Source organism: Thalassophryne amazonica, chromosome 14 (assembly GCF_902500255.1).
Source record: "Thalassophryne amazonica chromosome 14, fThaAma1.1, whole genome shotgun sequence".
In the NCBI taxonomy this organism is placed as follows: domain Eukaryota; kingdom Metazoa; phylum Chordata; class Actinopteri; order Batrachoidiformes; family Batrachoididae; genus Thalassophryne; species Thalassophryne amazonica.
In genome coordinates, this window is record NC_047116.1 from 47,191,254 (window position 1) to 47,207,472 (window position 16,219).

General features: G+C 42.6%; 1 protein-coding gene across 1 annotated transcript in view; it reads left to right on the forward strand.

The window, feature by feature from the left end:
- The first annotated feature begins 1,367 nt into the window (after window positions 1-1,367).
- Window positions 1,368-16,219, forward strand: part of LOC117525265 (insulin-like growth factor-binding protein 5) — a 32,684-nt gene continuing 17,832 nt past the window's right edge. Inside the window, exon 1 of the mRNA XM_034187105.1 lies at window positions 1,368-2,098. Within this exon, the coding sequence (XP_034042996.1) occupies window positions 1,765-2,098 (334 nt within the window). The 5' untranslated portion in view covers window positions 1,368-1,764. The remainder of the gene's footprint in view (window positions 2,099-16,219) is intronic.

Genomic DNA, 16,219 nt, shown 5'->3' on the forward strand with positions numbered 1-16,219 from the left:
CAGACAAACAAACACAGACACACCCACACGCACACCTACGGACAATTTAAAGATTCCAATACACCTAAACCACATGTCTTTGGATGTGAGAGGAAACAGAGCACCCAGAGGAAACCCACGGAAACACGGGAAGAACATGCAAACTCCACACAGAAAGGCCACAGGTGGGAATTGAACCCATGACCTTCTCACTGTGAGGCAACAGTGCTAACCACTTATCCACCGTGCTGCCCCATTTGTCAACATTAGTATTTAAAAATGTGATTATTATTGCTATATTATTATTTTTGTATTTAATAATTAAATAATAATAATACTTTTAAATATAATAAAAGTAAGACCCTTTGGCTGCTCCCTTGTTTGCACTCGGGGTCACAACAGCAAATCCGAGGTGGATCTCCGTGTTGAACTGGCACAAGTTTTGCACCGGATGCTCTTCCTGACGCAACTCCACACTGAATGGACAAATGTGGCAGGGGTGGGGCTTCCTTCCACACTGAATCAAAGTGTACTAAACACTTGGCCACCACTCCTGCAGGTGACCCAAAAAAACAGAACCCATAAAAATGGTAATAATTCCTACAAAGGTCTTAAATTTAATCTGTGTATGATCATTCCCCAAAGTTAGTTATCTTGGTCGCATTGCATAAAAGTAATGTTTTCTCAAAATTAAGCTCCAAATGGTGTGATGTGTTGGCAAAATACTCCTGCAAGCAAAATGTCCTTTCCTTGGTTGACCAAGACGACTGGGCTGAAGACATGTTGGAGAAGACAATTGGAACAATATTTTTCCCAACATGTCTTGGTCACTTTGTCAGATTTATTACAGTTATTATGGGTGCTGTTTTTTTTCTTTCTTTCTTTTTTGGGGTTGCCCTATACTTATTGTCATAAATCAGCTGCAGTCTTGTTCAGCAAAAATCGTCCTATTATTGTTAATGCTGCTAAAAATTGCACAATTCTTATTATTTATTTAATAATCATTCAAGTATATCTAATAATTTTATATTTTTGTAATAATAAGGATTTTTGCTGAACAAGACCTCAGCTATTACAATGATTTTTTTTTTTTTTATCCACTCCCCAGTTTCTGTGCTCGTGCGCGCTCACCATAAAGCATTGTGCAAACACTTTGAGAGTGGAAAGCTTTTGAGGAATGTTGTGCTGCAGTGTTTTGGCTGTGTGGGTTTTTTTTTTTTTTTTTTTTTTCCCTGTTGCCTTCTGCACTTCACCATCAGTTCAGCCTTCAGGGGGAACGAGCGATCCTGCAGCTGAAGAAGGGAAAAAAAAAAAACTCTGGCCGCCTGCCAAGCCCTGGAACAAGTGCGCCTCCCTTCCCTGCTGTTGAGTGTATTCATAGTTAGGGGTTTGGGCTCGGCTGTTTTTAAAAAGGCAGGGCAGCTCTCAAGCTGATCAGTCTGTTCAGGAAACTTGTGCTGGAGAAAGTACTGGAGTCATTTGAAGGTGGGGGAGAAGTTGAGATTTTGCGCAAAGAATTGCCTCGCTCCTGCAGAAGACAAGAAAGCTTTTGGAGGGGGAGGAAAAAAGATCCCATTTGAAAGTGCTCACTGAACTGCTGTTGCACAGTGCACGACAAGCCTGCAATGAATGATTTTGAAATAGTAACATTTGGATAAAGACTCTTGGCTTTAGCTTTAAAAATCGGATTATCTGACTGAGACGTTGTGTTGATTAGAGCAGCATTTCACCCTCCCATCTCCGCCGCGTTTCAGCTTTCTGTTAGAACTGAAGAGCGCACCAACAATGCTGCTGAGTTTTTGCCTCTTGGTGACATTTATCTTGGGCTTGTCCGGCTGTTTGGGCTCCTACGTGCCGTGCGAGCCTTGTGACCAAAAGGCGCTGTCCATGTGCCCTCCGGTCCCGGTCGGGTGCCAGCTGGTTAAAGAGCCGGGCTGCGGCTGCTGCCTAACGTGCGCGCTGGCTGAGGGACACGCGTGCGGCGTTTACACCGGGACGTGCACCCAGGGCCTCCGCTGCCTGCCGAGGAGCGGGGAGGAGAAACCCCTGCATGCCCTTCTCCACGGCAGAGGAGTGTGCACCAACGAGAAGGGATACAAGCCAGCACATCCGCCCGTAGGTAAGATGCGCACGCTCGCTGATCGGCTGAGTGCATATGCGCGCTTTTTGGAGCAGCCAGAGTGTGCAAGCATTAGATTGCTTTCCAGGTAGTTGTCAACTGCAGCAATTAAAACCGATTTGTTCGTCAAAAAATGGCCACGTTTGTGCAGAAATATCGATAATTTTCGTCGTTTTTACGAACGGACCTCTGAATCTCATCTCTGATCAGTTTGATCTGTGAGACCTTTTGTTTGACAGATGGTGGTCATAAGGTGCCATCTGATTAACTTTTATCCATTTCCTTGATTAAACTGACTGCAGGGAGCTTATCATAGTCTGTTTTTTCTGCCTCTGTTAAAGGCGCAATCATCTCGGCGTGGCGTTGCCATGTTCATTTTTGCGTGTCTTGGACTTTTTACATTGCCCCCCCCCCCCTCCCCCCCAACACACACACACACACACACACACACACACACACACACACACACACACACACACACACACACACACACACACACACACACACACAGAATAAAAAGCACCTGCGCTGTTTACTGTGTACTCTGCGCTGCACTCCTGCGCACATATGGCACCTGAAGTCATTACGTGGAGACGGTGCGCGGCAGCGCTGTCAACGAGGGCCAGAGGTGCTGGAGGAGCCAAAAAGAAAAAAGAAAAGAAAAGAAAACAGTGAGGCAAGGGATGGAAATTTGAAGTGGAATAAGAGTGTTACTCACTTTTTGTAGATTTAAAAAGGAATGAAAGGCATCAGAGGGCTGATGAAAATCCTGTGCCCTATAAAGTACACGTATATATACATATGTCTGTAATAATAGTGTTTTTTGACTATGTATGACAAAGTCATATATACCATCTATATATGCTTTACATCCATAGGCTTCTTGGATGCTGTGACATAATAAATAAAAAATAAAGTGTTTTCTTTGACCTTGATCTTTGGCCAAACTACTCCAAAATCTAATCACCTCAAGGCATCTATCCAAATTATATTCCTCCAAATTTGAAGGAAATCCATACAGCTATTTTTGTGATATCTTTTACAAATATACACGCACACATGCCTGTGAAAACTATACTCTTCCGTTGCTTCTTCGCTGATATGCAGGGTAAATATTCCTAACATATTCAAAGAAGTTTTACCCAATAACATAGGAGTGCTTTGGCGCAAACATGTTGTGACCCTGTTTGTTTTTTCTGCATCCCTCTTCTCTTTTCCGTTTTTTCCTTCATTGCTGACACCTTTCCAACAGTTTGTGGCATTGAATGAGAAATAAATCTAAGCATGCATTCGAGAAAAAGAAGTAAGCATTCCAAAGTTGATAAACTGGAATTTGCCCTCAGAGATGTATTTCCTTTGCACTCCAATGATGGTTTGTGGAATTTACCCTCAGAGATGTATTTCCTTTGCACTCCAATGGTGGTTTTTGGGGACTCAGATTATGTGCCATATTAAATCTGCGTGCATGCATGAGACAGCCAGAGCGAGAAAAAGCTGAGCCAGTGAACAGCAGATGTAAACTGTCATTCCAAAGTTTTAGTAGCTTGTCAACGACTAGATAAGTAGGTGGTAACCACAAAGTTTTGGCAATGAGCAGCACTGATAAAATGGGCCTCCGCCGGGCCCATTTTAGACTCATTAGGCTATTTGCACCACTCTGGATGACATGCACAGCACGAGACATTAGAACAGAATGTGGTCTGTCCATGAATGCCTTTGTTCTAAAAATATCCAACAAAGTTTTTGTTTGCAAAGAAACCCCGCACTCAATGATCCGAAGGTAGTCTGCAGTGTGTGTGTGTGTGCATGTGTGCATGGTGCTTTGAGGGAGGATCTTTCCACTCATGGCTAGGCTTTGGTGTGGAGGGTTGGGTCTGACTTTTGTATTGGTAATCAGAGCATCTTTTCGCGGCTCTGGTAGCGTGTTGGCTGCAGAACACCTCGGGGGCCTTCTGTCAAATGACTCCATGGATGGGAGCCGGTGAGGTGAGCCTCTTGTTTCCTGTGGTGTGGAGTTGCAGCTGTCTTGTGTGCTGCACCAGCTGAGCAAAGCAACACAGGAGGAGGAGCTCAAGTGTCCCTAGACACTCAGAAAGCCACGAGAGCTACAGGCTGCTTAATACTGACAATGGGAGACAGGAGGCTTTGTTACCCAACAGCCTCGTGCTCCTCCTCCTTTTGCGTTACATTGCTCTGTGTTTGGAACCATGCCATTTTCTCTTGCACTCTGAGCCTACCACTGGTTTGGATTATTTTGCACAAGGAGGGGCAATGAGGCATTGTTATCTTTTCTCATGCACAGCAGCATACACAAGTTTGGGAACACTTGGATTAGATTTTTTTTTTTTTATGGCATCAGATTTTTAAATAAGAATTCACACTTCAAACTATGTAAAATTATACCATGCATGGCTGCCAGGTACCAAAGACCATGAAGCTGTCACTGATGAACTCCTTCAGAGTTGTTGTGAATGTCTTGGTGGCTTCCCTCACCTGTATCCTTCTGGACCGGCCACCAAGTTTTGGAAACTTGCTCACTCCAGACCAATTTGCTCCACAGTTTTTTAGTTTGTATTTGTTAATAATTGATGTAAATGAAGTTGTAGGCATATTCAGTGACTTAGAAATAATATTCATGTATCCCTTGATTTGCCAAAATAAAATAAAAAATAATGCACTCCTTAAACAACCCTTGGCTGTATGAGCATTATGTTCTTTATAATTTGCAGTTGTTTTATTAAATATTAAGATCCTATTGTCTTACGTACAATTTGTACATGTTCAATAAAGCCCCTCTATCGATCAATCAATCATAAAAAATAATAATTATGTTTTAATGGCATCTGCAGGAGGCTTTGCGTGTGCATTTGCATGAGCTTTTGACCAGAGCGGAAGTTGTGCAAATCAAAGAATATTTGTCGATCATCCTCTGTGCATTTGATGATTGTGAGATGTTGAATGCAGCTTGTTACTCCGTGTACACTACACGATGCAGGACGCGCGATTAACCTGAAACACGGTCCAAAAAATTCTCGCACGAATGAAAAATCACCTGAAAAAGGGCCAAAACTCGCACAGTGTAAAGCCAACATTTATGTGTCAAGACAATATTGAGTGCATGTTTTACAACATCATAAAACGTGTGCACGGCACTAATAAAATGAGCGTATTCTCTCCACATGCAAAACATTATGCGATGACACTTCCAGGGCTCGATAAAAATGCCTATTTTTACAAATAAAAAATGGAATATTTTACAAAAACACATTTATCTGTAAACATCAACACACGACACACATCATATTAATGTGTTGGTTTACATAATGAATGACTGAACCAATCAGTGTTTAGCAGAGGCACTTTTACCCAGAATCCTTTGCGATCTGTCTGTGTTTGTTACAAAACCTCAGAATTAGTGCATTATTCAACATTAAAAGATATGTGTTATATTTTAACTTTGTACAAATGACAGAATTGACATTAATGGAGTTATTCCATCAGTATTCACACCAAACCATAAGTCAGCATGACTTTATTTTCCCAAGACTTCCGCCTGACCGGAGCATTGTGATTGGTAGAGAGCTAGCTTTGTGGTTGCTCTCAGGGTGCTGCTTTGCTAAAAGTGGTGTAGTAAATGAGAGCTTCCAGCAGGGGCAGGATGTTCAAACATAGAAGTGCGGGCTCATTGTTTGGGTCTGTTGTCACTTTTGATGCTTCCAAAAGCAATTGTGGTGTTAAAACTCAAATTCAGCTTGTTAGTAGTTGCAAATGTACCAGAGACAATACTGGAATTTATTGGTTATCTGTAACTTCTGATACATTTTTGGGTGGTTTATCTTAATCAAAGATCACTTTTCAGTTATCTGATTATCTGTTTTTTGGTTATCTGTGCCAACCACTGACAAAGAGGTTATATTTACACACAAACGAAACAGCGTTTCCACCTAGCTAGCAGCCTGTGACATCACCATGCTGACGTACCGCTAAATAGTTTGTAAGTCCTTCCAGAGGTGTTATCAGGTTGCAACATTATTTTCAATTTTAGAAGTGTTGCTTTCTCACTAGCTTTTACATAATATATGAGAAACGTATATAAAATTAAGCAGTTTTGAAGAGACCAGCGATTGACATCACAGTGTAGCTCTACTCTGATTGGCTGTCACCCGCATCACTCAAACACAAAACGGATCAGATTGAAACAGAATGTGACTTTTTAACCACTTAAAATACATCAAGGTTAATCATCTTTGAACTTGTCCAAGGTCCCAAGGTTTCTGAACGTAGCATTATTCATGCTTGATTCTTCGCCTGTCTTGCCTACAGTCCACCTCTTTATCCATTTATGGGTTAAGCCCCGGTCACAACCCACCATGCGTTTTTTTTTTTGCCGTACGTTTTCTGCAGATGCCACGGCCACTACGTTTTTGTGAAAATGTACGGAGGCAGTAGCAAGAGGAGGGAGGGAGTACGTTCAACGCATGTCTCTAGGAGTGTAACGATAAAGAGAGTTGACAATAAAGCACTGTGTGTGTGTGTGTGTGTGTGTGTGTGTGTGTGTGTGTGTGTGTAGGGGGGGGGGGGGGGTCGCTTTTCTTTTTTATGAGCGGGACCGGAGCAGCAGGTGTTTTTCGCCATCGGCGATGCATGAGCATGTCCAGCCTGCAGCGGTCAGTTGTACGAGTGTTTACTTGCCTCGAAAAGTTACAGCTAGTTAACAGACTGAAGCTGTGGAGTGTGTGTGTTGCTGACGTTTGGAAAAAAAAGTCCAAGTTCAAGTGAGAAGTTGCGTCATGCATGCAAGTCTGTCGGCCTCCATAGTATGTTGTGAGTGCCGTAATTTGTACTGCCTACGTACGGATTTGGTTAATTCAATAGTAATTGAATGAAAATGTGCTGCTTTGAATCCGTACTGAGGCAGTACTCACAACGTGCGTCATCTGTACTGCTGGTGAATCCGCAGCCCGACCGCAGCGAAAGTTCTGCATGCACTAAAACCTCTACGGCGTGTCTGCGTGTGTCTGCATGCTCCTAAATTCATACTGAGGCAGTACTTACGACGTATAGATCTCCAAATTTAGCCCACGTGCAAGTACGGCGGGTTGTGACCATGGCTTTAGCCGGGAGGTAGGCAGAGTCAAGCACTGCCATGATGATGACAATTGGAGCCGCCCCAAACTGTTTTTTGGAAGACCTATGGGTGATGTCACAGATGGATTGACTATTTCTATAGACTATGGTAATCATTAATTGATCCCTATCTAGCAAAAGCTGCCACTCTGGGAAGGACATCCTGTGTTTTTGTGAAGGCCACCTGCTTGACACACAGACTAACTCTAGATCCACTGTTAGCTCTGGTGTTTTACAGTCATTTATGATTCAAATCTGAGAGAGAAACTTCAGTATCTGAATCTTATGAATTATGAGTTTCTATAGCCACCGTGCTGTGTCTGCTGTACACACAGACACATATGACACAACTCCAGTCGACTCCCAGCTGCTTCACTGCTTCATCGTAGATTCATGCTAAAGGAAAGACTGGTTGTGGTGTTACATCTCCTTCACCTTGAACCTCGGAGACAGCAAAAGCTAAGTGTGCCGTAACTGATCTGTCACAGGTGCTAGGAGAATTTGGAAAGTCATTTTGTCAAGATATCACTTTTAAGATGTGGAAAAAAATAGCATGATCTGTGAATGTGAAGGTGAGGGAAGCCTCTTTCTTAGATTTTACATTCACACGGTCCACAGCCTTTTGAGATATGATCCTACAGACAGTTTGCAGCACCTGGTCGGGAAAAGATCCTCTTTGGCACGCTTGCTTGAATTTTCCCAATAAAACTTTACTGTGGTGCTGGTTGCTGACACCTAGCCTGCTGGTGGTAACAGCTGTGAAAGAAATCAGTGCTCACAGAAGTCTTTCTCTGTTGAGCGTGCGACTTAAACAAAAAGAGGGTGGGACGACCACAAACCCAGCTTTAAAAGGTATCACATGTGCTTTAAGTGGGATCACATGGGATTTGACCTGAGCCATACTATAATGTCACCGTCAACCAGTGTTGTGGAAAGTAACTTTGACAAGTTACTTTTTTAGTTACTTTTTTAGTTGCTTTATACAGGTGCTTTATGCAGTTACTTCATTAGCAGCTTTATGCAATTACTTTATTAGAATCTGCAGAAAACTTGCAACTAATAAGTAATGTTACTAATAAGGTAACGAGTAATCTAACTTGGTTACTCGTAAGATTGAGCAATCAGAAAAGTAACTAATCAGCAGAGTAACTAATAGTTACTTTTCTGAGTACAAAATCTTAAAAATAACAAATTAGATTATGAGTAACTTTATTAATTACATTCAGCAGCTGCCGACAAGGTGTCCGCAGCTGCTAATCAAGTAAATGTAAGAAGTAACTGTAAAAGTAACTGTAAAATATAACTGTATAGATTAACTAATGAAGTAACTTTCTAAAGTTACTTTCCCCAACACTGCCGTCAACACTGGGTGACATGCTAGCACAGTGGGAAAACGACCAAGAGACTGCAGCCAACTCATTGTCTTCAGCCTACTGTAGACAGTCTGTCTCAAATGCTTTGGACAAAAAAGAAAAAAGATAGGCTTGTAAAGTTTCCAAGAGGTTGGGAAATGCTGGGGACACTGGTATGAAATAATGGCATTGCTCAATTCTCGCTCTTTCTTTGTTCTGTGTCTCTGTAGAGCAGCTAGCTCAGTTGGGTTCTGGACATGTAGACCTGGGTTTGATTCTCATTCACAATACCTGTCTGTGTCAGACACTTAATCTGTATTATCCCAGTCCACCCAGCTATAGTGGGTACCAGACTTGGCTGATGAAGTAACATGTTGGGCAGACTGGTGTTCACTCCAGGGGACACCAGTCTGTTGTAGTAGACCCTGATTGGCAGAATGGTACAGAATCCAGAGATAATCACCGGCACCAATAGGCCCGTGAGACAATATAGAACTTATGTCTGTAGATACAGGGGACATAGCCATAATTTATACATGGTATGGTATCACCAGTGATTAGCATGCTTTCCACTAGGAAATTCCCCATTTTAAAGTCACCTGTGCTCCATTCTCTTTGTTCATTTGGCATTGCAGCCCAGTCTGATGCTTTTTTCATAATACCATCATGAAATGTGTCACATTTTTATGACACGTGTTTATGTATCCCCTGTGTCACCCCAAATCATGAATTTATTTTGTGATACTGTGACAAAGGCAGCACACTGGTTAGTACAGTTGTGGCAAGAAAGTCATGGGATCGATTCCCACCTGTGGCCTTTCTTTGCATGTTCTCCCTGTGTTTGTGTGGGTTCCCTCCTTTAGCTCTGGCTTCCTCTCACACCCAAGGACATGCAGGTTAAGGTGCACTGACACGTGCATGACTTTGATCACGCACTTGCACGGACGTCGCTGTGATGATACCACCCGCGGTGTTCCCAGTTGGACGCCGTGCTTTAGTCCACTGGCTGCCATGTGCTCTACGCTGGATGCTGCATTTATAAAATAATTATTTTGTAGCAGATTAAATATTTTTGCTGCAAGTTGTCTGTTGAAAACAGCTGTAATCGCTTCCTGAATCACAGAGGACCACTCGAGCAGGGCCATTTGCATGTGCGCACGCTGAATGAGCTGGAGAAAGCATTTGGAGCTGTCTAAAAAGGTAATTATTTGTCATGTTTATATTGTCATGGCTTGGCAAAACAGTTGCATTTTCTTTCCTTCTTGTCTGCAGCTGTTAAAGTATGTTTATGATAGATTTAACATCTCCTTATAATCCTTCAGACGAGCTGCACTCTGATGCGATCCGCTGATGTAACTACTCACTCTGTTCACTTCTTCTTTACTCCACTTGATGAGCTGCACGTCGTGTTGGCAAGCAGATCATGCCATGTAGCACGACATTTATGCGTGAACAATTTTTTTGAATATTTCAAAATTCTCTTTGCGCAATTGCACGTGCCAACGCCCCTCTCCTGTTCAGTCTGCACCAGTTAAAGACAAGTTTACTCTCCTGCACAACACAGGTTGTGCAAGTGTGTGAATCAAAGTCATGCACGTGTCAGTGCACCTTTAGGTGAATTAGAAACTAAATTCACCATGGGTGTGAATGTGTTTATCTGTCTATATGTGGCCCTACGATAGATTGGCACCCTGTCTACGGTGTACCCTGCCTCATGCCCTGTGACTGCAGGGACAGGCTCCAGTCCCCCATGACCCGTAACTGGAATGAGAAGGTAAAGAAAATCGATGGATGATACCGTCATGAAATTGTGACATTTTTTTCACAGTATCAAAAACTAATAGATTAAATCACTCAGTTATTGAGAACTGCCTGCTCTAGGATTTATCATACAGTGCCATAGTGTGTGTATTTCTTATGCATTCAGTAACTTGTTTATGTATCCATCCCGTCCTCTTGGAAAGAAAAAAAAAAATGGCAGTAAAATTGATGATTTATATGTATTATATCAAACTGTACATTACTTATGCAACCAGTTATTGTGAATCACCGGATTTTTAAAAAATATTTTTATTTATTTTATATCAAGCTGTCAGTATTTGTTTTGAGTATGAATTTTAAAGAGGGTCCTTTTTGAAATATTAATATAAAGAAGCTAGCTATATCTATTTTTTTTATTTATTTACTTATTTATTTATTTATTGAAATGTATAACACAAGGGTATGTAGAATTTCTATATCCACTGCCATTTTCTTGAACACACTAAAAGTGATGAAACTTTTTCTTTAGCCATATTCATTTGTTTTGTTTTGTTTTGAGGTTTTTTGTTTTGTTTTGTTTTTCCACAACATTGCTTCAAAATTAACATTGAATAGCAAAATGAGAAGTTAAAATAGCAGCTTCTGCCACGGGGGACTTCCAGCATCATTACACCCAGCAATTGCGCTGTGGTTACGGTGAACCAGAAAGAGGTCGCGTCTGTCCGTGTGGCTTGTGGAAACCCAAAACTCAGTTGTGGGATGAGCCCAAAATTCGACGCGTACAGTGTGAACAGCTTTGTTCTAATAGGATACTTTTTGCACGATTGGTGTGCAAGCGGATTGTGCACTCATTATGTGCATGTGTAGCGGTTGTTAACAGGTCAACAGGTTTGCTCCCTGCAGCAATTCCCACACCAAAAGATTTTGCAATTTATAGTCCTTGAATTGTTCTTGCTGCTATTTATACCGTGCATTGTGAAAAGCAGGAAACTTTTTGATTGCAATGAGCATGCTCGTGCGCACAATACCATTGGAAGAGGTATTTCCTGCACATGCAGTGGGTGATTGAGAAAATGTGCACGGTGGAACAACACAGATTCCACCAAAGCAGCAGGATGCAAGAGATGAAATATAAACGCATTGCAATTCCATGCAACAAAATCCAACCCTGAGTAGAGTTCTTGTGTGGTCTCAGCTAACAGGAGTTTGTGCACGACACGTATCAGGTCACGTGCACATTATTGGATTTCACAGAGTTCAGTGTCAACCACCTTTTTATTCTTTAATGCTCATTTTTTGCGCAACTTGACTCAGATCCACAGACATTACCTTATTTTCAACCAAAAAGGCATTTTGGAGCATTTTTAAGTGACACCATGTAACCTCAAAGGCCACTCAAAGGCTACTAGAGTGCATACCTCTGCTCAGAATAACCTATTCTGGCATGATTTAAAAAACAAAACAAATCAAACAAATAAAAGAACAAACAAATGATATCCTGGCTGCAGATCCAACACTAAATGTTTGAGTTTTCATTCTAGGTCACAGCCCACTTGTTTAATCCTTGCAAAAAAAAAAAAACAAAAAAAAATCAAACTACAAGTGCTCAGACAGTACACTGACATTTCAAAGGTATCAAATGCACAAAAAATGTTACACAGCCTTTTAAACAGTCACATTTGCTTATAATATCGAAATATTAATAGCCAAGTGGCCGCTGTGTACATGTATGCGTGCGTGTGTGCATGCATGCGTGCATGTGTGTGTATGGCTTCGCTCATGGACAAACTGGGGAGAGCTAAAATTTGCCGCTTGATATACTTATGTATCTTTGGTCAAGGATGAACACCGCCAAAACAGACTGTTGGTAGGACAAATATTTTTGGAGAAACTATGGATATTATCTAACAACAGTGAACAATGGACATTGTTAATTACATTGTGGGCTAACACGCCATTCCAGCGGGTGGCAGCAAATCATCAATATATTAAAAGTTAAGTGGCCTCTGTTTACATGTATGCATGCGTGTGTGTACCTTCAAAGACGGCGAAACTGGGGAGAGCTGACATTTGCCATTTAGTATGCATATGTATTTTGGGTCAAGGATGAACGCCGCCAAAATGGACCGTTGATAGGACAAATATTTTTGTAGAAACTACGGATATTATCTAGCAACAGTGAACAAAGGACATTGATAATTACATTCTGAACTTACACGCCATTCCAGCAGGGGGTGATATATTGTCAATTTATTAAAAGCTAAGTGGCCTCTGTTTACATGTATGCGTGCGTGTATGTACCTCTGAACACGGAGACACCTGGGAGAGCTGACATTTGCCATTTGGTATGCCTATGGTCAAGGATGAACGCTGCCAAAACGGACTGTTGATAGAACAAATATTTTTGGAGAATCTATGGATATTATCTAAGGGCCCTGTCCCACTGGGGAGAGGATCAATTGTGCATGAATTGAGTATACAAATTACGGGCGTTCGTTGTCGTCCGCAACAAAAATGGCCAAAAATGACAAATGTCCCAGTATGAATTACGGATATATTAATAATATATAGCGAATATGTGATGAACAATCACGGTTATATAACGCATGTAGTGAGGAAACTGATCCGACACATTGAGATTATCACGGCAGTATTACGGGTGTGTTATGAATGCATCGTACATGTGTTGCACGGGCACGGCATCTGCATTGTGGTCATAAAAGAAGCGCACTCGCTCCTTTCGGCATCACTATTCACACCAACAATACAGCCTCTGGAGCATTTGCTGGACGTGGACATGTTGATCACAGAGTTTGTTCATGTTGTCATGCGAGGGTTAACTGTTCATGAGTTTGGGGAGCGGGGGGGCACTCGGGTGTGAGACGGTGTTTTTTGTTTTTTTGAGAGTGTCACAGACAGCGTGAGTTGTGGGTAACAGCAACTCTTCCTTTTGTTGATGTTAAATAAAAGTCCTAGATTGCAGCAGCTTCGTCTTTGTGGATTTACACAGCCGGACTGGCACTGACTGGCAGGTATGTCACTTTCTGCCACACTTTGGGTTTACGTGACATGTTTGTTATGCATTCACAGATTGTCCGCAAATCAGCTGCAAAGCAGATGTAATAAAAACACTTTATTCGTGGCCAATTTGTATGCATTCGCTACAACATATTTTAGTTTGTGATGTGGACATGATGGGCGCGCAATATATCTGTTTTACACACTGTCCCAGTCTGCTGCCAAGCCGCAAATCCCCGTCATTTGTGGATATCAGCGGTTAATGGCAGACATACAGCGCACTGAGTGAGTATGTATTGTGTATGAATTGAGTATATATGGAGTATGTAAGGCGGATGTCATCCGCATTCAGATTTTTGAACAGCTCAAACATCCTGGCTGTGGACATGCATGCCTCTGCTGATGATCATGGGCGTGTTCAGATGACGGCCGACTCATACAGGCATGTTACGTGGATATTGTGGATGTTTGGCGAATATGGGCCAATTTTGTGCGCAATCCATACGCAAATCCCCCTAAACACCAGTGGGACAGGGCCCTAACAACAGTGAACAATGGACATTGATAATTACATTCTGGACTTACATGCCATTCCATCTCATTATAGAAACATTGCATACTTTATTACCACAGTCGAAAAATGTCAGCTTCCTATTTTATAAACACTGCCAAATCTAGAGCCCGTGGATCCCCACAGGCTGTTGCCTGTGGGGATCCACTAGTATTATATATTTAACCACACTACAATTCAGTTAAACAAAATCAAATCGCCTCTTTCTGGCTATATGGCAAATGCACCTGCCAAGTTTGATCAAAATTAGGTTAAGCATTTGGAAGATACTTTGCTAACATCTATACAAACGTTACATGGAGACCAATGCAATTAACAATGTTTGAAATATACTCAACAAAAATATAAACACTTTTGGTTTTGCTCCCATTTTGTATGAGATGAACTCAAAGAGCTAAAACTTTTTCCACATACACAATATCACCATTTCCCTCAAATATTGTTCACAAACCAGTCTAAATCTGTGATAGTGAGCACTTCTCCTTTGCTGAGATAATCCATCCCACCTCACAGGTGTGCCATATCAAGATGCTGATTAGACACCATGATTAGTGCACAGGTGTGCCTTAGACTGCCCACAATAAAAGGCCACTCTGAAAGGTGCAGTTTTGTTTTATTGGGGGGGATTCCAGTCAGTATCTGGTGTGACCACCATTTGCCTCATGCAGTGCCACACATCTCCTTCGCATAGAGTTGATCAGGTTGTCAATTGTGGCCTGTGGAATGTTGGTCCACTCCTCTTCAATGGCTGTGCGAAGTTGCTGGATGTTGGCAGGAACTGGTACACGCTGTCGTATACGCCGGTCCAGAGCATCCCAAACATGCTCAATGGGTGAGATGTCCGGTGAGTATGCTGGCCATGCAAGAACTGGGACATTTTCAGCTTCCAAGAATTGTGTACAGATCCTTGCAACATGGGGCCGTGCATTATCCTGCTGCAACATGAGGTGATGTTCTTGGATGGCACAACAATGGGCCTCAGGATCTCGTCACGGTATCTCTGTGCATTCAAAATGCCATCAATAAAATGCACCTGTGTTCTTCATCCATAACAGACGCCTGCCCATACCATAACCCCACCGCCACCATGGGCCACTCGATCCACAACATTGACATCAGAAAACCACTCACCCACACGACGCCACACACGCTGTCTGCCATCTGCCCTGGACAGTGTGAACCGGGATTCATCCATGAAGAGAACACCTCTCCAATGTGCCAAATGCCAGCGAATGTGAGCATTTGCCCATTCAAGTCGGTTACGACGACGAACTGGAGTCAGGTCGAGACCCCGATGAGGACGACGAGCATGCAGATGAGCTTCCCTGAGACAGTTTCTGACAGTTTGTGCAGAAATTCTTTGGTTATGCAAACCGATTGTTTCAGCAGCTGTCCGAGTGGCTGGTCTCAGACGATCTTGGAGGTGAACATGCTGGATGTGGAGGTCCTGGGCTGGTGTGGTTACACGTGGTCTGCGGTTGTGAGGCTGGTTGGATGTACTGCCAAATTCTCTGAAACGCCTTTGGAGACGGCTTATGGTAGAGAAATGAACATTCAATACACGAGCAACAGCTCTGGTTGACATTCCTGCTGTCAGCATGCCAATTGCATGCTCCCTCAAATCTTGCGACATCTGTGGCATTGTGCTGTGTGACAAAACTGCACCTTTCAGAGTGGCCTTTTATTGTGGACAATCTAATGCACACCTGTGCACTAATCATGGTGTCTAATCAGCATCTTGATATGGCACACCTGTGAGGTGGGATGGATTATCTCAGCAAAGAAGAAGTGCTCACTATCACAGATTGGCGGTGGGGTTATGGTATGGGCAGGCGTCTGTTATGGATGAAGAACACAGGTGCATTTTATTGATGGCATTTTGAATGCACAGAGATACCGTGACGAGATCCTGAGGCCCATTGTTGTGCCATCCAAGAACATCACCTCATGTTGCAGCAGGATAATGCACGGCCCCATGTTGCAAGGATCTGTACACAATTCTTGGAAGCTGAAAATGTCCCAGTTCTTGCATGGCCAGCATACTCACCGGACATCTCACCCATTGAGCATGTTTGGGATGCTCTGGACCGGCGTATACGACAGCGTGTACCAGTTCCTGCCAACATCCAGCAACTTCGCACAGCCATTGAAGAGGAGTGGACCAACATTCCACAGGCCACAATTGACAACCTGATCAACTCTATGCGAAGGAGATGTGTGGCACTGCATGAGGCAAATGGTGGTCACACCAGATACTGACTGGAATCCCCCCCAATAAAACAAAACTGCACC